This window comes from Salmo trutta, chromosome 2, assembly GCF_901001165.1.
Source record: "Salmo trutta chromosome 2, fSalTru1.1, whole genome shotgun sequence".
Taxonomy (NCBI): Eukaryota; Metazoa; Chordata; class Actinopteri; order Salmoniformes; family Salmonidae; genus Salmo; species Salmo trutta.
The window spans coordinates 2,785,943-2,810,942 of record NC_042958.1 but is presented as its reverse complement, the minus strand read 5'-3'; the positions used below and the strand labels follow the sequence as shown (position 1 = coordinate 2,810,942).

General features: G+C 46.5%; 1 protein-coding gene across 1 annotated transcript in view; it reads right to left on the bottom strand.

The window, feature by feature from the left end:
- stau2 (staufen double-stranded RNA binding protein 2) overlaps positions 1–25,000 on the bottom strand; it is a gene marked incomplete in the record, with an annotated part of 300,994 nt that overhangs the window by 97,029 nt on the left and 178,965 nt on the right. The window contains 1 exon segment of the mRNA XM_029691563.1: positions 18,689–18,789. Within this exon segment, the coding sequence (XP_029547423.1) occupies positions 18,689–18,789 (101 nt within the window).

The window sequence follows — 25,000 nt, the reverse complement described above, 5'->3', positions numbered from 1 at the left end:
GAACCTCCCATAAGTGTTCAATTGGGTTGGTGAGTCACTGAGATCTCTTCTTCTGGCCATAAATACGTGACCCTTAGCATTATGGGATGCTTAATTAACTCAGGAACCTTTACCTGTGTGAAAGCATCTGCCTTCAATATACTTTGTATCCCACATTTACGCAAGTGTTTCCTTCATTTTGGCAGTTACCTGTACATTCACATATGGCTCCCATAGAAACAGTCACTTCCTGCCTGGGTTCTGACAGCCGACTAGGAGAGAGCATGACATCACGTGAATTCACCTGGAAACGGAGGTCTGTTTAAAACACTTCAGACAACAACAACAACAAAAAGTTCAGACTGTAGATGGGTCCAAAATGGCATCCTATTCCCCAGTTGGCCCTAGTCAAAAGCAGTGTACTATGAAGGGAATTGGGTGCGATTTGGGACTCAACCTGGAAGTCATAGACCTCATATGAAACATGACACAAATCCAGGTATTTGTCACAGAGCATCATTAAGGCAGAACTGATGGGATTATGTGGACTATTACGTAACTGAACTAAAACGCTAAAGGCCTGCAAATCAGGAGACATTTTATAGTTTGATTTTTGTGGGGACAAACATAGTAACTACAGCGTTTCTTCTCCGGTGGTGGGATGGGACTATTCGCTAATGGGTCGGGCCTGCTGACGAAGAATGAGAAGGGATACTGGCTTGTGTGTGTGTGTGTGTGCGTTCGTCGGTCTGTGTGTGTGTGTGTGCGCTCGTCGGTCTGTGTGTGTGTGTGTGCGCTCGTCGGTCTGTGTGTGTGTGTGTGCGCTCGTCGGTCTGATGTGTGTGTGTGTGTGTGCGCTCGTCGGTCTGTGTGTGTGTGTGTGTGTGTGCTCGTCGGTCTGATGTGTGTGTGTGTGTGTGCGCTCATCGGTCTGTGTGTGTGTGCGCTCGTCGGTCTGTGTGTGTGTGTGTGTGCAAGCTCGTCGGTCTGATGTGTGTGTGTGTGTGCGCTCGTCGGTCTGTGTGTGTGTGTGCGCGCTCGTCGGTCTGTGTCTGTGTGTGTGTCTGTGTGTGTGTGTGTGTGTGTGTGCGCGCTCGTCGGTCTGATGTGTGTGTGTGTGTGCGCTCGTCGGTCTGTGTGTGTGTGTGTGCGCTCGTCGGTCTGTGTGTGTGTGTGTGTGCGCTCGTCGGTCTGTGTGTGTGTGTGTGCGCGCTCGTCGGTCTGATGTGTGTGTGTGTGTGCGCTCGTTGGTCTGTGTCTGTGTGTGTGTCTGTGTTTAACCCCATGTCAAGCTAACCCTTAAAGACAGGTCTGTCACTAATCTTCTCCTATTATCCTCCTCTCCCTTCAAGAGGACACTCCACAAATGGGTGAGGGGTGCTGGGAGACTGAGGGGTGCTGGGAGACTGAGGGGTGCTGGGGGACTGAGAGGTGCTGAGAGGCTGAGGGGTGCTGGGAGACTGAGGGGTGCTGGGAGGCTGGGAGGTGCTGGAAGACTGAGGGGTGCTGGGGGAGACTGAGGGGTGCTGGGGAAGACTGAGGGGTGCTGGGAGACTGAGGGGTGCTGGGGGACTGAGAGGTGCTGGGAGGCTGAGGGGTGCTGGGAGGCTGAGGGGTGCTGGGAGGCTGAGGGGTGCTGGGGAAGACTGAGGGGTGCTGGGAGGCTGAGGGGTGCTGGGAGACTGAGGGGTGCTGGGGGAGACTGAGGGGTGCTGGGAGACTGAGGGGTGCTGGGAGGCTGAGGGGTGCTGGGAGACTGAGGGGTGCTGGTGGAGACTGAGGGGTGCTGGGAGGCTGAGAGGTGCTGGGAGACTGAGGGGTGCTGGGGGAGACTGAGGGGTGCTGGGAGGCTGAGGGGTGCTGGGGAAGACTGAGGGGTGCTGGGAGGCTGAGAGGTGCTGGGAGACTGAGGGGTGCTGGGGGAGACTGAGGGGTGCTGGGAGACTGAGAGGTGCTGGGAGACTGAGGGGTGCTGGGAGACTGAGGGGTGCTGGGAGACTGAGGGGTGCTGGGGGACTAAGGGGTGCTGGGAGGCTGAGGGGTGCTGGGGGAGACTGAGGGGTGCTGGGGGAGACTGAGGGGTGCTGGGGGAGACTGAGGGGTGCTGGGAGACTGAGGGGTGCTGGGAGACTGAGGGGTGCTGGGAGGCTGAGGGGTGCTGGGGGAGACTGAGGGGTGCTGGGAGACTGAGAGGTGCTGGGGGACTGAGAGGTGCTGGGAGGCTGAGGGGTGCTGGGAGGCTGAGGGGTGCTGGGAGGCTGAGGCGTGCTGGGAGGCTGAGGGGTGCTGGGAGGCTGAGGGGTGCTGGGAGACTGAGGGGTGCTGGGAGACTGAGGGGTGCTGGGGGACTGAGGGGTGCTGGGAGGCTGAGGGGTGCTGGGTGACTGAGGGGTGCTGGGAGGCTGAGGGGTGCTGGAGGCTGAGGGGTGCTGGGAGACTGAGGGGTGCTGGGAGACTGAGGGGTGCTGGGAGACTGAGAGGTGCTGGGAGACTGAGGGGTGCTGGGAGACTGAGGGGTGCTGGGAGACTGAGGGGTGCTGGGAGACTGAGGGGTGCTGGGGGAGACTGAGGGGTGCTGGGAGACTGAGGGGTGCTGGGAGACTGAGGGGTGCTGGGAGACTGAGGGGTGCTGGGTGACTGAGGGGTGCTGGGAGGCTGAGGGGTGCTGAGAGGCTGAGGGGTGATGGGGGAGACTGAGGGGTGCTGGGAGGCTGAGGGGTGCTGGGAGGCTGAGGGGTGCTGAGGGGTGCTGGGAGACTAAGGGGTGCTGGGGGACTGAGGGGTGCTGGGAGGCTGAGGGGTGCTGGGAGACTGAGGGGTGCTGGGAGACTGAGGGGTGCTGGGGGACTGAGAGGTGCTGGGAGGCTGAGGGGTGCTGGGAGGCTGAGGGGTGCTGGGAGACTGAGGGGTGCTGGGAGGCTGAGGGGTGCTGGGAGACTGAGGGGTGCTGGGAGACTGCGGGGTGCTGGGAGGCTGAGGGGTGCTGGGAGACTGAGGGGTGCTGGGAGGCTGAGGGGTGCTGGGAGACTGAGTGGTGCTGGGAGACTGAGGGGTGCTGGGACACTGAGGGGTGCTGGGAGGCTGAGGCGTGCTGGGAGGCTGAGGGGTGCTGGGAGGCTGAGGGGTGCTGGGAGACTGAGGGGTGCTGGGAGGCTGAGGGGTGCTGGGTGACTGAGGGGTGCTGGGAGGCTGGGAGGCTGAGGGGTGCTGGGAGGCTGAGGGGTGCTGGGGGACTGAGAGGTGCTGGGAGGCTGAGGGGTGCTGGGAGGCTGAGGGGTGCTGGGAGACTGAAGGGTGCTGGGAGGCTGAGGGGTGCTGGGAGGCTGAGGGGTGCTGGGTGACTGAGGGGTGCTGGGAGGCTGAGGGGTGCTGAGAGACTGAGAGGTGAAGGGAGGTTTAGTTAGGTTACACAACTCTTAGCGACACAAAGACAGACAGACAGACAGACAGACAGACAGACAGACAGAAGGTCCCCAACAGCTGTCTGATTGGGTAAGGTTGTGTGGGCCCCCCAAGGGCCTCAGTAGAGCCCATGAGAGGACCATACTGCAGCACTAACGTCTGTGTTCCTGCCGCCACGCGGAAACTTGAAACAGATAGGATGCTATGCTTCACAAACCCTCCCCCGTACCCCCCGTAACCCCCCCCCCTAAGGCACTAGAAGGGGTTCCTCTAAAGATGAGCCCACCAGTCGGACGCTCCATGAATCAGCCCCTGTCATTCTACCACTGACTGACAGACCCCCCCCCCCCCCACACTCCTGCCTGCCAGTCTCTCAACAGGTGTCTCCCTCCAACGGCCCACAATCCATCTCACCCCGCCCTGCTTGTCAATATGAAAGGGCTCTAGCCGTCAGGAGAGGAAGGAATGTATTGTGCGACGTGGAGATGGGTTCTCCACCCCCCCCCCCCCCCTTCTCTCTGGCAGAAAACGAGGGCTCACCAGGGGCAAGGTCAGACACCCAATTAATTGTGGTGGAACTGCAAGATGTTTTGGTTCTGTGGGGAAGCCTTGTGTAACTTAATGGTGTGAAAGTGTGTGTGTGTGTGTGTGTGTGTGTGTGTGTGTGTGTGTGTGTGTGTGTGTGTGTGTGTGTGAGAGAGAGAGAGAGAGACAGACAGACAGAGAGAGAAGTGACCGAGTGAGTGTGTGAACCTAACCAAATAACCAAATGCTGTTTTAGGTGGTGAGCGGTGGGAGGGAAGGAAGGAGGGAGGGAAGGAGGCAGGGAGAGGGAAGAAGGGAGGGATGGAGAGAGAGAGAGAGAGACTTGTGTAAGGTAAAGGTTGCAGGCTTGTCCCCAGCACAAGGTGCACCTGTGTAATGATCACTCTGTTTAATCAGCTTCTTGATATGCCACACCTGTCAGGTGGATTATCTTAACAAAGGAGAAATGCTCACTAACAGTAAACACATTTGTGCACAAAATTTGAGAGAAATAAGCTTTTTGTGCATATGGAACATTTCTGTGATTTTTATATTTCAGCTCGTGAAACATGGGACCAACACTTTACATGTTGTATCTCTAGATTTTGTTCAGTGTAGTTCTGGTGGGCATCATGTGTTACTAGTTGCCCTCCTACAGACGTGAAGAAATGATGCCCCATGGGACCAGTGTGACACAGCTGAGCACTACACACACACACACACACACACACAAACACGCACGCACGCACGCACGCACACAGACACAGACACACAGACACAGACACAGACACACAGACACACACACACAGACACAGACACAGACACAGACACACACAGACACAGGCACAGGCACAGGCACAGGCACACGCACACACAGTCTTACTCAGACACACACAGTCCTTGCGGGCGGCAGACAACAGTCACCTTGTCGCCTTCGATTGTCCTCGACCCATGTTGCTGGAGCAACACCTCACACACAGCTCAACGGGCCCAGGGCTCTGATAGGCTACTGCTGTGGGCCGAGTGTTCTGATAGGCTAGTGCTGCCCGCGGCTGACATTTCTGTTACTTCAGCTCTACAGAACAAACAGAATCCACTCTGCCTAACAAGTGTCCCAGAATCCACTCTGCCTAACAAGTGTCCCAGAATCCACTCTGCTAACAAGTGTCCCAGAATCCACTCTGCTAACAAGTGTCCCAGAATCCACTCTGCTAACAAGTGTCCCAGAATCCACTCTGCCTAACAAGTGTCCCAGAATCCACTCTGCCTAACAAGTGCCCCAGAATCCACTCTGCCTAACAAGTGCCCCAGAATCCACTCTGCCTAACAAGTGCCCCAGAATCCACTCTGCCTAACAAGTGCCCCAGAATCCACTCTGCTAACAAGTGCCCCAGAATCCACTCTGCCTAACAAGTGTCCCAGAATCCACTCTGCTAACAAGTGTCCCAGAATCTACTCTGCCAAGCAGACAGGAAATCAGGCGATGAATGAAAAAACAGCAAAAAATATCAGCCTGTCCCTCCCCGATAGCACTATCTGTGTGTCGGTGGTGTGTGTGTGTGTGTCTGTGGTGTGTGTGTGTGTGTGTGTGTGTCTGTGATGTGTGTGTGTGTGTCTGTGGTGTGTGTGTCTGTGGTGTGTGTGTGTGTGTGTGTGTGGTGTGTGTGTGTCTGTGATGTGTGTGTGTGTGTCTGTGGTGTGTGTGTCGGTGGTGTGTGTGTGTGTTTGTGGTGTGTGTGTGTGTGTGTGTCTGTGGTGTGTGTGTGTCTGTGGTGTGTGTGTGTGTGTCTGTGGTGTGTGTGTGTCTGTGGTGTGTGTGTGTGTCTGTGGTGTGTGTGTGTGTGTGTGTGTCTGTGGTGTGTGTGTGTGTGTGTGTCTGTAGTGTGTGTGTGTGTGTGTGTGTGTGTGTGTGTGTGTGTGTGTGTGTGTGTGTGTGTGTGGTGTGTGTGTGTGTGTGGTGTGTCTGTGGTGTGTGTGTGTGTGTGTGTGTGTGTGTGTGTGTGTGTGTGTGTGTGTCTGTAGTGTGTGTGTGTTTGTGTGTGTGTGTGTGTGTGTGTGGTGTGTGTGTTAGATGGGATCCCTCCCTCTCACCAAAAGGTCCTTTTCCTTTCTATTTGTTTAGGAAAAACATATTGCTATAGAACTGCTTTAGTATATAACGTTGGAGACGTTTGCTTGCCTCAGTACATCTGTGGCTGTAGGCAACGCCCTAGTCCCTGGGCTGCCTGGCATGTGCTGGGCAGATGGCACAGACTAGAGAGATGGCATACAAAGGCCAGAGGGGGCACACAGCTCTCTCTCTCTCTCGCTACATGTACCATTTCAACCCCTACCACATCCCGGAACAGAACCCTTTATTTCACTCATCATGAGCAGCAGGGAATCCCCTATGGGTTCAAATGCCTGGTGCCTTGACATAACTCTGTGTATGAGAAAGCGTGTCGCTCTCTCTGTGTGTGTGTGTGTGTGTGTGTGTGTGTGTGTCTCTGTGTTTGACGAGCTCCAGGAAACAGTTATCAGTCCCAGTACCATTCATTCATTCCCACTCACCACATTTACTGCTCTGTCTAATTACACAGACAAGATCTCGTTATCGCTCGTTCCCCTCTTCTCTCTCTCTCTCTTTCTCCCCTCTGTCACTCTAAAACGTGCAGTTTTGTCACACCACAAATGTCACACGTGCAATTGTCATGCTGACTGCAGGAATGTTCAACAGAGCTATTGCCAGATAATTTCATGTTTATTTCTCTACCATAAGCCGCCTCCAACGTCGTTTTAGAGAATTTAACAGTACACCTTTTTTTTTGTGGGGGAAAAACTGATTGTCTGGGCCTTGCTCCCCAGTGGGTGGGACTGGCTCCCAAGTGGGTGGGCCTATGCCCTCCCAGGCCCACCTATTGGCTGTACCCCTACCCAGTCAAGTGATATCCATAAATTAGGGCCCAATGAATATATTTCAATTGACTGATTTCCTTCTATGAACCATAACTCAGTATCGTCTTTTAAATTGTTGCATGTTGCGTTTATATTTTTGATCATTGTAAATGGTGTGTGTGTTGTTCAGAAGTGTAACATGGATATACAAGGCATTCGGAAAGTATTCAGACCCCTTCCCCTTTTTCCACATTTTGTTACGTTACAGCCTCATTCTAAAATAGATTTAATAATTATTTTCCCTCATCAATTTGCACACAATACCCCATAATGACATCACAATGCCCCATAATGACATCACAATACCCCATCATGACATCACAATGCCCCATAATGACATCACAATACCCCATCATGACATCATAATACCCCATCATGACATCATAATACCCCATCATGACATCATAATACCCCATAATGAAAAAGCAAAAATAGGTTTTGATTTTATTGCAAATGTATTAAAACCAGAAATGCCTTATTAACATAAGTATTCACACCCTTTGCTATGAGACTCTAAATTGAGCTCAGGTGCATCCTGTTTCCATTGATCATCCTTGAGATGTTTCTACAACTTGATTGGAGTCCAGCTGTGGCAAATTCGATTGGACAAGATTGGGAAAGGCACACACCTGTCTATATAAGGTACCACAGTTGACAGTGCATGTCAGAGCAAAAACCAAGCCATGAGGTCCAAGAAATTGTCCGTAGAGCTCTGAGACAGGATTGTGTCAAGACACAGATCTGGGGAAGGGTACCAAAAAATGCAGCATTGAAGGTCCCCAAGAACACAGTGGCCTCCATCATTCTTAAATGGAAGAAGTTTGGAACCACCAAGACTCTTCCTAGAGCTGGCCGCCCGGCTAAACTGAGCGATCGGTGGAGAAGGGCCTTGGTCAGAGAGGTGACCAAGAACCCGATGGTCACTCTGACAGAGGTATAGAGTTCCTCTGTGGAGATGGGAGAACCTTCCAGAAGGACAACCATCTCTGCAGCACTCCACCAATCAGGTATTTATGGTAGAGTGGCCAGACGGAAGCAACTCCTCAGTTAAAGGCAAATGACAGCCCACTTGGAGTTTGACAAAAGGCACCTAAAGAACTCTGATACCATGAGAAACAAGATTCTCTGATCTGATAAAACCAAGATGGAACTCTTTGGCCTGAATGCCAAGCGTCACATCTGGAGGAAACCTGGCACCATCCCTACGGTGAAGCATGGTGGTGGTGGTATCATGCTGTGGGAATGTTTTTCAGCAGCAGGGACTGGGAAACTAGTCAGGATCGAGGGAAAGATGAACATAGTAAAATATAGAGAGATCCTTGATGAAAACCTGCTCCAGAGCGCTCAGTACCTCTGACTGGGGCGAAGGTTCACCTTCCAACAGGACACCGACCCTAAGCACACAGCCAAGACAACGCGGGAGCAGCTTCGGGACAAGTCTCTGATGTCCTTGAGTGGTCCAGCCAGAGCCCGGACTTGAACCTGATCGAAGATCTCTGGAGAGTCCTAAAAATAGCTGTGCAGCGACGTTCCCCATCCAACCTCACAGAGCTTGAGAGGATCTGCAGAGAAGAATGGGAGAAACTCCCCAAATACAGGTGTGTCAAGCATGTAGCGTCATACCCAAGAAGACTCGAGGCTGTAATCGCTGCCAAAGGTGCTTCAACAAAGTACTGAGTAAAGGGTCTGAATACTTATGTAAATGTGATATTTCAGTTTTTAAGTTTAATACATTTGCTAAAATTCACCCCGAGGTGTTGCTTTATCTGTTTTTTGAAACCAGGTTTGCTGTTTATTTGAGCAATATGAGATGGAAGGAAGTTCCATACAATAAGGGCTCTATATAATACTGTACGCTTTCTTGAGTTTGGGGACTGTGAAAAGACCCCTGGTGGCATGTCTGGTGGGGTAAGTGTGTGTGGTGTCAGAGCTGTGTGGAAGTTGACTATGCAAACAATTTGGAATTTTCAACACATGAATGTTTCTTATAATGTGTGCTTGTTTCAATAGCACTAAGAACTGTGATAACTCTCCCTCTCTTCTCCTCTCTCATCTCGTAGGCTTCAAACAGTGTAGTGATGCAAAACATCCCGCTTGATGTCCAATTTGCCTGCATCATTCCCAGCATGCACACATTGTCATGTTAAACCTTCCTTACTGTGATGTTGCTTACCAAACACACACAAACCCCACTGTGTATGTTAAATGTTGCTTTGCAGGGGACGGGGGGACGACAGGGGGCCCCTTATTGTCCTCTCATTGTTGGGGTGTTTCTTTGATGGTCGGGTCCCGGGGGTTTCGTGGGCGCCCCACTGTACAGAGGACAGATCCTGGAGAGAAGCCTCTGTCCTAACAGTTGGTCACGGCCCACTTCTCTTGGCAACAACAGCCGTCCTGGCAGGCATCGCTAGGCTAGCTAGCCGTGTAGCGTAGCTTTTTCTCACCCCCACCCAAGGTTGGAGTTCACCCCCCCCCCTTTCAGTCAGGCAGCCAATCACAAAGTACCGATCGTTGTCCGTGGAGATGAAATTGTGACTTGTCTATGCAGCTGCCTATCGAATCGATTATAGGCTTTCTGTAGTTACAGGGCATATAGCTTTGCTTTAGCTAATTAATACAGGTTTATTGTTAGGCCTATTTGGTCGTTAAACATAGCATTTCACGAAGCTACACACGACGTCACAAGGCTGCCGTTTAGACTGCTGGCTGGCGGCAAAAACAGAATTGCTTGTTCAATTATTAAAGATGGAAATTCAAACATTCAGACAACAGCATACTAATCAGCAACCAACTTATTTTTATTTTTATACATACAACTGTCCTGTATATCCTATATCCTATATATCCTGTATGTCCTATATATCCTATATGTCCTATATGTCCTATATATACTGTATATCCTGTATGTCCTATATATCCTGTATGTCCTATGTCCTGTATGTCCTATATATCCTGTATGTCCTGTATGTCCTATATGTCCTGTATGTCCTATATCCTGTATGTCCTGTATATCCTGTATGTCCTGTATGTCCTGTATGTCCTGTATATCCTGTATGTCCTATATATCCTGTATATCCTGTACGTCCTGTATGTCCTATATATCCTGTATGTCCTGTATGTCCTATATGTCCTGTATGTCCTATATCCTGTATGTCCTGTATATCCTGTATGTCCTGTATATCCTATATATCCTGTATGTCCTATATATCCTATATGTCCTATATGTCCTATATATCCTGTATGTCCTATATATCCTATATGTCCTATATATACTGTATATCCTGTATGTCCTATATATCCTGTATGTCCTATGTCCTGTATGTCCTATATATCCTGTATGTCCTGTATGTCCTGTATGTCCTGTATGTCCTATATCCTGTATATCCTGTATGTCCTGTATGTCCTATATATCCTGTATGTCCTGTATGTCCTATATGTCCTGTATGTCCTATATCCTGTATGTCCTGTATATCCTGTATGTCCTGTATGTCCTGTATGTCCTGTATATCCTGTATGTCCTATATATCCTGTATATCCTGTATGTCCTATATATCCTGTATGTCCTGTATGTCCTGTATATCCTGTATGTCCTGTATATCCTGTATATCCTGTATGTCCTATGTCCTGTATGTCCTATATGTCCTATATGTCCTGTATATCCTATATGTCCTATATATCCTATATATCCTATATGTCCTGTATGTCCTGTATGTCCTGTAGAGTCGTGACATTGTCCCAGCTTGGATGGAACGTTGTTGTGCGCGAACCCAGTCTACTAATGCCAAATAATACAGACAGTCGATCCTCAAAGTACGAGGTTACTAGGGATTGTTTCATTACGCAGTGTAGACTACGACCTATAGCCATATACAATATCTAGCTGCTATTTATAAACTTTATATAAAAACGATATCAAATTGCCTAACAATGAAACAGTAGTCGGCATGAGGATAGATTTTGACACTGTTGTTGAACTCAACAGGTTTTGTCTGGGTAATAGCCTACACAAATACGCTGCAATCAAGATCAATTCAATTCAATCTAAAGAAATTGAAGTCCTCCTTGCTAATTCTCACTGTCCCTTTCTCTTAAAAAAAAGTCTGTCTGTGCTGGGCTCTCTATTTTGTTCTATGTAGAGGCCTATAGTAACTACAGTATATAGAGGCCTATAGTAACTACTATAGTAACTACAGTATATAGAGGCCTATAGTAACTACTGTATATAGAGGCCTATAGTAACTACAGTATATAGAGGCCTATAGTAACTACTATAGTAACTACAGTATATAGAGGCCTATAGTAACTACTATAGTAACTACAGTATATAGAGGCCTATAGTAACTACTATAGTAACTACAGTATATAGAAGCCTATAGTAACTACAGTATATAGAGGCCTATAGTAACTACAGTATATAGAGGCCTACACAAACTACAGTATATAGAAGCCTATAGTAACTACTATAGTAACTACAGTATATAGAGGCCTACAGTAACTACAGTATATAGAAGCCTATAGTAACTACTATAGTAACTACAGTATATAGAGGCCTATAGTAACTACAGTATATAGAAGCCTATAGTAACTACTATAGTAACTACAGTATGTAGAGGCCCTTAGTAACTACAGTATATAGAGGCCTATAGTAACTACAGTATAGAGAGGCCTATAGTAACTACAGTATATAGAGGCCTACAGTAACTACAGTATATAGAAGCCTATAGTAACTACTATAGTAACTACAGTATATAGAAGCCTATAGTAACTACTATAGTAACTACAGTATATAGAGGCCTATAGTAACTACAGTATATAGAGGCCTATAGTAACTACAGTATATAGAGGCCTATAGTAACTACAGTATATAGAGGCCTATAGTAACTACAGTATATAGAGGCCTATAGTAACTACTACAGTAACTACAGTATATAGAGGCCTATAGTAACTACAGTATATAGTAACTACAGTATATAGTACCTATAGTAACTACAGTATATAGAGGCCTATAGTAACTACAGTATATAGAGCCCTATAGTAACTACTATAGTAACTACAGTATGTAGAGGCCTATAGTAACTACAATATAGAAGCCTATAGTAACTACTATAGTAACTACTGTATATAGAGGCCTATAGTAACTACAGTATATAGAAGCCTATAGTAACTACAGTATATAGAGGCCTATAGTAACTACAGTATATAGAGGCCTACAGTAACTACAGTATATAGAGGCCTATAGGAACTACTGTATATAGAGGCCTATAGTAACTACAGTATATAGAGGCCTATAGTAACTACTATAGTAACTACAGTATATAGAGGCCTATAGTAACTACAGTATATAGAGGACTATAGTAACTACAGTATATAGAGGCCTATAGTAACTACTGTATATAGAGGCCTATAGTAACTACAGTATATAGAGGCCTATAGTAACTACTATAGTAACTACAGTATATAGAGGCCTATAGTAACTACAGTATATAGAGGCCTATAGTAACTACAGTATATAGAGGCCTATAGTAACTACAGTATATAGAGGCCTATAGTAACTACTGTATATAGAGGCCTATAGTAACTACTGTATATAGAGGCCTATAGTAACTACTATAGTAACTACATTATATAGAGGCCTATAGTAACTACTATAGTAACTACAGTATATAGAGGTCTATAGTAACTACTATAGTAACTACAGTATATAGAAGCCTATAGTAACTACTATAGTAACTACAGTATATAGAGGCCTACAGTAACTACAGTATATAGAAGCCTATAGTAACTACTATAGTAACTACAGTATATAGAGGCCTATAGTAACTACAGTATGTAGAGGCCTATAGTAACTACTATAGTAACTACAGTATATAGAAGCCTATAGTAACTACTATAGTAACTACAGTATATAGAGGCCTATAGTAACTACTATAGTAACTACAGTATATAGAGGCCTATAGTAACTACTATAGTAACTACAGTATATAGAGGCCTATAGTAACTACTATAGTAACTACAGTATATAGAAGCCTATAGTAACTACTATAGTAACTACAGTATATAGAGGCCTACAGTAACTACAGTATATAGAAGCCTATAGTAACTACTATAGTAACTACAGTATATAGAGGCCTATAGTAACTACAGTATGTAGAGGCCTATAGTGACTACTATAGTAACTACAGTATATAGAAGCCTATAGTAACTACAGCATATAGAGGCCTATAGTAACTGCAGTATATAGAGGCCTATAGTAACTACAGTATATAGAGGCCTACAGTAACTACAGTATATAGAGGCCCTTAGTAACTACAGTATATAGAGGCCTATAGTAACTACAGTATATAGAGGCCTATAGTAACTACAGTATATAGAGGCCCTTAGTAACTACAGTATGTAGAGGCCTATAGTGACTACTATAGTAACTACAGTATATAGAAGCCTATAGTAACTACAGCATATAGAGGCCTATAGTAACTGCAGTATATAGAGGCCTATAGTAACTACAGTATATAGAGGCCTATAGTAACTACTATAGTAACTACAGTATATAGAGGCCTATAGTAACTACAGTATATAGAGGCCTATAGTAACTACAGTATATAGAGGCCTATAGTAACTACAGTATATAGAGGCCTATAGTAACTACTATAGTAACTACAGTATATAGAGGCCTATAGTAACTACAGTATATAGAGGCCTATAGTAACTACAGTATATAGAGGCCTATAGTAACTACGGTATATAGAGTCCTATAGTAACTACAGTATATAGAGGCCTATAGTAACTACTATAGTAACTACAGTATATAGAGGCCTATAGTAACTACTATAGTAACTACAGTATATAGAGGCCTACAGTAACTACAGTATATAGAGACCTATAGTAACTACAGTATAGAGGCCTATAGTAACTACAGTATATAGAGGCCTATAGTAACTACAGTATATAGAGGCCTATAGTAACTACAGTATATAGAGGCCTATAGTAACTACAGTATATAGAATGTGTCCACCACAGCCTGTAGGTCCAGGTTGAGGCCCGTCTGTTTTCTATACTGAGTATTTGCAACCCAGACAGTCTTTCCTGAGACATTGTGCATTATATGTCTGTTGTGCTGCACACAATTGAAATGTATCCTTGAATAATGCATGCCAAGATATACCAGAGATAAGGGACTGTTTATATTACAACCACACAACTCAAAACGCCGGTTCACCAGTATGAACAAAATCACAAACCGTTTTTTTTTTGTTTTGTTTTTGTTTGAACCCTCAAGAACTGTTAAAGAACCGCTAAAGACAATCATTTTCTTTTTGCAAATACAGTTCATCTCTTTCCTTAACGTGTCGAGGCCGGGAATTAAGGAGAATGAATCAATCAAAAGATGTCGCAGAACTGCTGTATTTGGAACACTCCTCCTGTCAGGGCCAGTTTCCCTGACGTTGCTACGGCAATCAAGCTGTTTTTTTTTAACCATCACTGTAGCTGTCACTTCTGCGGAGAGATCGTTTATAATAAAAAAATATTAGGCTGTCGTTCTTATAAGCGCTGTTGAATACCTGAGTAAGCTCTAGTGATTTCCTTATTCCTTATTTCCTTCCAATCAGTTCAGTTAGTTATTTTTTTCATTGGCATTTTGATTAGTCACATTCTATAATATAAATACTTAGCTTCCTAGTACATATGGAATTCCCCCCAAAAAAGTTTATGAATTACTTTTGGAGGTTTACTGTAGGCTTGGGAGGTATCCAGATTTTCATGCCGACAATAACCGTTCTTCTGCCATCCCAGGATTTATGGTATTACCACAGAGTACACAAGGGGGCACTAAATGCAAAAAACAGCTCATTGGGCATCTATTACCAGCATGGCAACAAAATTAGCAAAATAGCGAATTCTCATAGAGAAGGAGAGGGAGGAGTTAGCCCCCAGTCAGTCTGAAAGGCTTAATTAAGGAGAGGAGAGGAGAGGAGAGGAGAGGAGAGGAATTAGCCCCCAGTCAGTCAGAAAGGCTTAATTAAGGAGAGGAGAGGAGCGGAGAGGAGAGGAGAGGAGAGGAGAGGAGAGGAGAGGAGAGGAGAGGAGAGGAGAGGAGGAGAGGAATTAGCCCCCAGTCAGTCTGAAAGGCTTAATTAAGGAAGAGGAGAGGAGAGGAGAGGAATTAAGCACCTAGTCACGTCAGAAAGGCTCTAATTAAGGAGAGGAGAGGGAGAGGAGAGGAGAGGAGAGGAGAGGAGAGGAGAGGAGAGGAGAGGAGAGGAGAGGAGGGAGAGGGGGAGGAGAGGAGAGAAGAGGAGAGGAGAGGAGAGGCTTTCAAAGATCTGGGAAGAGATAAGGCTGTCCTATGTTTAGATGTGATAACATAAGCAAGACAGGGTGTTCTGCTTGGGAGGAGCAGGTTAAAGGGACACCTCCTGAATACAGCTCCACCTGCCTGGCTGTTCCACACACCTCCCTGAATACAGCTCCACCTGACTGGCTGTTCCCCACACCTCCCTGAATACAGCTCCACCTGACTGGCTGTTACACAACCTCCCTGAATCCAGCTCCCCCTGACTGCTGTTCCACACACTCCTCTGAATACAGCTCCCCTGACTGGCTGTTACACACACCTCCCTGAATACAGCTCCCCCTGACTGGCTGTTCCACACACCTCCCTGAATACAGCTCCACCTGACTGGCTGTTCCACACACCTCCCTGAATACAGCTCCACCTGACTGGCTGTTCCACACACCTCCCTGAATACAGCTCCACCTGACTGGCTGTTCCACACACCTCCCTGAATACAGCTCCACCTGACTGGCTGTTCCACACCTCCCTGAATACAGCTCCACCTGACTGGCTGTTCCACACACCTCCCTGAATACAGAGAGATGGCTGGGGACACGCACACTGATACACACATACACACTGATACACACACTCACTGATACACACACACTGATACACACACACACACACTGATACACACACACACTGATACACACACACTGATACACACACTCACTGATACACACACACACTGATACACACACACTGATACACACACTCACTGATACACACACACACTGATACACACACTGATACACACACACTGATACACACACACACTGATACACACACTCACTGATACACACACACACTGATACACACACACTGATACACACACACACTGACACACACACACACTGATACACACACACACTGATACACACACACTGATACACACACACACTGATACACACACACACTGATACACACACTCACTGATACACACACACTGATACACACACACTGATACACACACACTGATACACACACACACTGATACACACACACACTGATACACACACACTGATACACACACACACTGATACACACACACTGATACACACACACACTGATACACACACACACTGATACACACACACTGATACTACACACACTGATACCACACACACTGATACACACACACTGATACACACACATGATACACACACACATGATACACACACATGATACACACACACATGATACACACACATGATACACACACACATGATACACACACATGATACACACACATGATACACACACATGATACACACACTCACTGATACACACACACACTGATACACACACACTGATACACACACACACTGATACACACACACTGATACACACACTCACTGATACACACACACTGATACACACACACTGATACACACACACACACTGATACACACACACTGATACACACACACACTGATACACACACACACTGATACACACCACTGATACACACACTCACTGATACACACACACTGATACACACACACACTGATACACACACACACTGATACACACACACTGATACACACACACTGATACACACACACTGATACACACACCACGATACACACACTGATACACACACTCACTGATACACACACACACTGATACACACACACACTGATACACACACTCACTGATACACACACACACACACTGATACACACACACACACACACTGATACACACACACACACACACTGATACACACACTGATACACACACACTGATACACACACTGATACACACACTCACTGATACACACACACACTGATACACACACACACTGATACACACACTCACTGATACACACACACACTGATACACACACACACTGATACACACACACACTGATACACACACACACTGATACACACACTCACTGATACACACACACACTGATACACACACACTGATACACACACACACTGATACACACACACACTGATACACACACACACTGATACACACACACTGATACACACACACTGATACACACACACTGATACACACACTCACTGATACACACACACACTGATACACACACTCACTGATACACACACACACTGATACACACACACACTGATACACACACACTGATACACACACACTGATACACACACACACTGATACACACACTCACTGATACACACACACACTGATACACACACTCACTGATACACACACACTGATACACACACACTGATACACACACACATGATACACACACACTGATACACACACTCACTGATACACACACACACTGATACACACACACACTGATACACACACACACTGATACACACACACACTGATAACAACACCACACTGATACCCACAACACTGATACACACTCACTGATACACACACACACTGATACACACACACACTGATACACACACACACTGATACACACACACTGATACACACACACACTGATACACACACACACACAACACACACACTGATACACACACACACTTTGTTTCTTTCTCTCTGTTTTTCCTTCAAATAATGATGATCTCCTAATGCCCCTTTATTTATTGTGTGTATCAGTGTGTGTGTGTGTGTGTGTATCAGTGTGTGTGTGTATCAGTGTGTGGTGTGTATCAGTGTGTGTGTGTATCAGTGAGTGGTGTGTATCAGTGTGTGTGTATCAGTGTGTGTGTGTATCCGTGGTGTGTGTGTGTATCAGTGTGTGTGTGTATCAGTGAGTGGGGTATAAGTGAGTGTGTGTATCAGTGTGTGTGTATCAGTGTGTGTGTGTATCAGTGTGTGTATCAGTGTGTGTGTATCAGTGTGTGGTGTGTGTGTGTGTATCAGTGTGTGTGTGTATCAGTGAGTGTGTGTATCAGTGTGTGTGTGTATCAGTGTGTGTGTGTATCAGTGAGTGTGTGTATCAGTGTGTGTGTATCAGTGTGTGTGTGTATCAGTGTGTGTATCAGTGTGTGTGTGTGTGTATCAGTGTGTGTGTGTGTGTGTGTATCAGTGTGTGTGTGTGTGTGTGTATCAGTGTGGTTGTGTGTGTCAGTGTGTGTGTGTATCAGTGTGTGTTGTGTGTATCAGTGTGTGTGTGTATCAGTGTGTGTGTGTATCAGTGAGACGGACAAAACCCTCTGGTCTGGAGCCACGGGCCAGTCACTGTTAATGAGACAGTGAGACGGACAAAACCCCAAAGCATTACAACAATACAACCCAAACACAACGTAGAACCAAAACCCAACCAAAACCCAACCAAGACGCCACCAAAACCCAACCAAAACCCAACCAAGACGCCACCAAAACCCAACAAAACCCAACCAAGACGCCACCAAAACCACAACCAAAACCCAAACCAAGACGCCACCAAAACCCAACCAAAAACCCAACCAAGAAGCCACAAAAACCCACCAAAACCCAAACCAAGACAGCCACCAAAACCCAACCAGACGCCACATTCCCCTAATCCCTACCTCCCCTACTCCTCCCCAGGTGTAGTTGGTAAGTTTATCCTACCTGGTCGTGGCTGGCTTCGATGGAGCTCCCGATGCCGTGGAAAGCATCTTACAGGTGAGAGTGTCAGGTAGGTCATGAACTCTCTACCATTCTGACCATCGCTTGTACAGCACCTGGAGACACAGGGACAAACACACAATGACAATTACACTACTGTTCAAAAGTTTGGGGTCAGTTTTTGAAAGAAAAGCAATTTGGTGTCATTTAAATAACATCAAATTTAGCAAAATACAGTGTAGACATTGTAATGTTGTAAATTACTATTGTAGCTGGAACTGCTGATTTTATGGAATATCCACATAGGTTTACAGAGGCCCATTATCAGCAACCATCCCTCCTGTGTTCCAATGGCACGTTGTGTAGCTAATCCAAGTTTATCATTTAAAAAGCTAATTGATCAATTAGAAAACCCTTTTGCAATTATGTTAGCACAGCTGAAAACTGTTGTTCTGATTAAAGAAGCAATAAAACTAGCCTTCTTTAGACTAGTTGAGTATCTGGAGCATCAGCATTTGTGGGTTCGATTACAGGCTCAAAATGGCCAGAAACAAAGAACTTTCTTCTGAAACTCGTCAGTATATTCTTCTTCTGAGAAATGAAGGCTATTCCATGTGAGAAATTGCCAAGAAACTGAAGATCTCGTACAATGCTGTGTACTACTCCCTTCACAGAACAGCGCAAACTGGCTCTAACCAGAATAGAAAGAGGAGTGGGAGGCCCCGGTGCACAACTGAGCAAGAGGACAAGTCCTTTAGAGTGTCTAGTTTGAGAAACATTACATTTACATTTTACATTTTAGTCATTTAGCAGATGCTCTTATCCAGAGCGACTTACAGTAGTGAATACATACATCTCATTTTAATTTCATGCATTTTTTAATTTTTTTTTGTACTGGCCCCCCGTGGGAATCGAACCCACAACCCTGGCGTTGCAAACACGATGCTCTACCAACTGAGCCACAGACGCCTCACAAGTCCTCAACTGGCAGCTTCATTAAATAGTACCAGCAAAACACCAGTCTCAACGTCAACAGTGAAGAGGCGTCTCCGGGATGCTGGCCTTCTAGGCAGAGTTGCAAAAGAACAAGCCATATCTCAGACTGGCCAATAAAAAGAAAGATTAAGACGGGCAAAAGAACACAGACACTGGACAGAGGAAGATTGGGAAAAAGTGTTATGGACATACGAATCTAAGTTGAGGTGTTCTGATCACAAAGAACATTCGTGAGACGCAGATAAAATGAAAAGATGCTGGAGGAGTGCTTGATGCCATCTGTCATCATGGTGAAGGCAATGTGACGGTCTGGGCTGCTTTGGTGCTGGTAAAGTGGGAGATTTGTACAGGGTAAAAGGGATCTTGAAGGAAGGCTCTCACTCCATTTTGCAACGTCATGCCATACCCTGTGGACGGCGCTTAATTGGAGCCAATTTCCTCCTACAACAGGACAATGACCCAAAGCGCAGCTCCAAACTATGCAAGAACTATTTAGGGAAGAAGCAGTCAGCTGGTTTTCTGTCTATAATGGAGTGGCCAGCACAGTCACCGGATCTCAACCCTATTGAGCTGTTCTGGGAGCAGCTTGACCGTATGGTACGTAAGAAGTGCCCATCAAGCCAATCCAACTTGTGGGAGGTGCTTCAGGAAGCATGGGGTGAAATCTCTTCAGATTCCCTCAACAATTTGACAACTAGAATGCCAAAGGTCTGCAAGGCTATAATTGCTGCAAAAGGAGGATTCTTGACGAAAGCATTGTTTGTATAACATTGAGCACACAACCATGCAATCTCCATAGACAAAACATTGGCAGTAGAATGGCCTTACTGAATAGCTCAGTGACTTTCAACGTGGCACAGTCATAAGGATGCCACCTTTCCAGCAAGTCAGTTCGTCAAATTTCTGCCCTGCTAGAACTGAATGGAAGCAAGTCCCCAGCAATGTCCCAGAAGAGTGGAGGCTGTTATAGCAGCAAAAGGGGGGACCACCTCAATATTAAAATGGCCATGATTTGGAATGAGATGTTGGACCAGCAGGTGTCCACATACTTAATCTGTTTACCTTCAGACGAATCCCTGTGACATTTGTGGTGGTCGTAGAGCAGAACGAGTCTGATGCTTCAGTCATTTTCATGAGAAGATAATGACATGAGAAGCTGTAGCTCTGCCACTTTCTACCGCAGATGTGGAAGGCTAACGTAAACAAAACACTGAGGGTGGATTGAGATGCAGCCCACTCAGAAAAAAAACATATCTCTAGTTTAACCTGACAGATGCAGTGGATTGAGACACAGCCCATGCCAAATAACAGATCTCTCTAGTATAACCTGACAGATGTAATGGATTGAGACTCAGCCCATGCAATAACAGATCTCTCTAGTTTAACCTGACAGATTTGGTGGATTGAGACACAGCCCAGGCAACTCTGATTAATAACATGTCCTAGTCCTGTACATTACACACACCACTGAATCCTCATATGACAAATAAACATTGATTTGATATAATACATTCCTTCACTAAATATTGTGTGTGTGTGTATGACATTCCACCAAGCAGGGAGAACAGGCCAGAGGGAACCTGAAACATCCCAGCAGGGAGAATAGACCAGAGGGAACCTGAAACATCCCAGCAGGGAGAATAGACCAGAGGGAACCTGAAACATCCCAGCAGGGAGAACAGACCAGAGGGAACCTGAAACATCCCAGCAGGGAGAATAGACCAGAGGGAACCTGAAACATCCCAGCAGGGAGAACAGACCAGAGGGAACCTGAAACATCCAGCAGGGAGAATAGACCAGAGGGAACCTGAAACATCCCAGCAGGGAGAACAGACCAGAGGGAACCTGAAACATCCCAGCAGGGTGAATAGACCAGAGGGAACCTGAAACATCCCAGCAGGGAGAATAGACCAGAGGGAACCTGAAACATCCCAGCAGGAGAACAGACCAGAGGGAACCTGAAACATCCCAGCAGGGAGAACAGACCAGAGGGAACCTGAAACATCCCAGCAGGGAGAATAGACCAGAGGGAACCTGAAACATCCCAGCAGGGAGAATAGACCAGAGGGAACCTGAAACATCCCAGCAGGGAGAATAGACCAGAGGGAACCTGAAACATCCCAGCAGGGAGAATAGACCAGAGGGAACCTGAAACCCCAGCAGGGAGAACAGACCAGAGGAACCTGAAACATCCCAGCAGGGAGAATAGACCAGAGGAACCTGAAACATCCCAGCAGGGTGAATAGACCAGAGGGAACCTGAAACATCCCAGCAGGGTGAATAGACCAGAGGGAACCTGAAACATCCCAGCAGGGAGAATAGACCAGAGGGAACCTGAAACATCCCAGCAGGGAGAACAGACCAGAGGGAACCTGAAACATCCCAGCAGGGAGAACAGACCAGAGGGAACCTGAAACATCCCAGCAGGGAGAACAGACCAGAGGGAACCTGAACATCCCAGCAGGAGAATAGACCAGAGGGAACCTGAAACATCTCAGTTACGATGACCGGTAACAACACTGGTTATATTCCAAACAAAGTTAGTATTTATTTATTTATTTATTATTTTATTTAACTAGGCAAGTTGAGTTCGTTCCAGTTATAGGCAGCAGAGAACTGGAAGGAGACGGCCAAAGGAGGAATTGGCTTTAGGGGTGACCAGAGAGATATACCTGCTGGAGGGCGTGCTACAGGTGGGTGCTGCTATGGTGACCAGAGAGATATACCTGCTGGAGCGCGTGCTACAGGTGGGTGCTGCTATGGTGACCAAAGAGATACCTGCTGGAGGGCGTGCTACAGGTGTGCTGCTATGGTGACCAGAGAGATATACCTGCTGGAGGGCGTGCTACAGGTGGGTGCTGCTATGGTGACCAAGAGATATACCTGCTGGAGCGCGTGCTACAGGTGGGTGCTGCTATGGTGACCAGAGGATATACCTGCTGGAGGGCGTGCTACAGGTGGGTGCTGCTATGGTGACCAGAGAGATATACCTGCTGGAGGGCGTGCTACAGGTGGGTGCTGCTATGGTGACCAAAGAGATATACCTGCTGGAGCGCGTGCTACAGGTGGGTGCTGCTATGGTGACCAGAGAGATATACCTGCTGGAGCGCGTGCTACAGGTGGGTGCTGCTATGGTGACCAGAGAGATATACCTGCTGGAGCGCGTGCTACAGGTGGGTGCTGCTATGGTGACCAGAGATATACCTGCTGGAGCGCGTGCTACAGGTGGGTGCTGCTATGGTGACCAGAGATATACCTGCTGGAGGGCGTGCTACAGGTGGGTGCTGCTATGGTGACCAGAGAGATATACCTGCTGGAGGGCGTGCTACAGGTGGGTGCTGCTATGGTGACCAGAGAGATATACCTGCTGGAGGGCGTGCTACAGGTGGGTGCTGCTATGGTGACCAGAGAGATATACCTGCTGGAGCGCGTGCTACAGGTGGGTGCTGCTATGGTGACCAGAGAGATATACCTGCTGGAGGGTGCTACAGGTGGGTGCTGCTATGGTGACCAGAGAGATATACCTGCTGGAGCGCGTGCTACAGGTGGGTGCTGCTATGGTGACCAGAGAGCGGAGATAAGGGGGACTTTACCTAGCAGGGTCTTGGGCCAAATGGTACCCTATTCCCTACATCGTGCAGTATTTTTTTAAACCAGGGTCCATCAAAGTAGTGTGCCAAGTAGGGAATAGGGTGCCATTTGGGACGGGATCAGTGCTGTGCCAGGTTAACCCAACGTCAGGTCCACGGCTCTGGGTGTTGGCATAGCAGCTTTGCTACAGTTCCACGAAACTCATTAATGTAATTACCATCAATTTACACAACATTTACAATACAGCACTTACCCTCGTGGTCCACATGATGGTAAAGGGTCAGGTTCAGGTGTGCAAACACATAGAAAACACTTAAACACAAACACATACATAAACACACACACACCACACACACACACACACACACACACACACACTTAAATACAAACACATACAAACACACACACACACACATACTTAAATACAAACACATACATAAACACATACAAACACACACACACACACACACACACACTTAAATACAACACATACATAAACACACACACACACACACACTTAAACACACACCACACACACACCCACACCACACACAACACACTTAAATACAACACATACATAAACACATACAAACACACACACACACACACACACACACACACTTAAATACAAAACATACATAAACACACACACTTAAATACAAACACATACATAAACACATACAAACACACAACACACACACCACACACACACACACACACACACACACACACACACACTTAAATACAAACACATACATAAACACATACAAACACACACCACACACACACACACACACCACACACACACACACACACACACACACACACAAACATAAACACTACACACACATAAACACACACTTTAACACACACACACACACACACTTAAATACAAACACATACATAAACACACACACACTCTCTCGTATAAACACACATAAACACACACTTCTCTTGTATAAACACACAAACACACACACCTCTCGTATAAACACATACATAAACACACACTTTGAGCATCCACATGTCTCTGGAGTGTCAAGCCTGGCAGGCAGTGTTGCTTAGCAAGGCAGATTTAACGCTTCACAAACACACAAGGCCACCATGGAGCAGGGAGCCTGTGTGTCGAGCCAGAGACGACATCCCCAGTCTGATTTATACCACACGATAAACACTGCTTTCACAGCTATGTGTGTGTTGTGAGATATCGGGGTGTTTTCAGAGGTCTGTCTGTGTGTTTTCAGAGGTCTGTCTGTGTGTGTGTGTTTTTTCAGAGGTCTGTCTGTGTGTTTTCAGAAGTCTCTGTGTGTTTTCAGAGGTCTGTCTGTGTGTGTGTGTTTTTTCAGAGGTCTGTCTGTGTGTTTTCAGAAGTCTCTGTGTGTTTTCAGAGGTCTGTCTGTGTGTGTGTGTGTTTTTTCAGAGGTCTCTGTGTGTTTTCAGAGGTCTGTCTGTGTGTTTTCAGAGGTCTGTCTGTGTTGTTTTCAGAGGTCTGTGTGTGTGTGTGTTTTTTCAAAGGTCTGTCTGTGTGTTTTCAGAGGTCTCTGTGTGTGTGTGTGTGTGTGTGTGTGTGTGTGTGTGTGTGTGTGTGTGTGTGTGTGTTTTCAAAGGTCTGTCTTCACACAGATATGAGCCATAGAACCCAGCTGGAAGCCATCACTACACCACTCATATCAAACAGACGGGGAGAGGGAGGGAGGGAGGGAGGATAAAGAGATGGAGAGATATGTA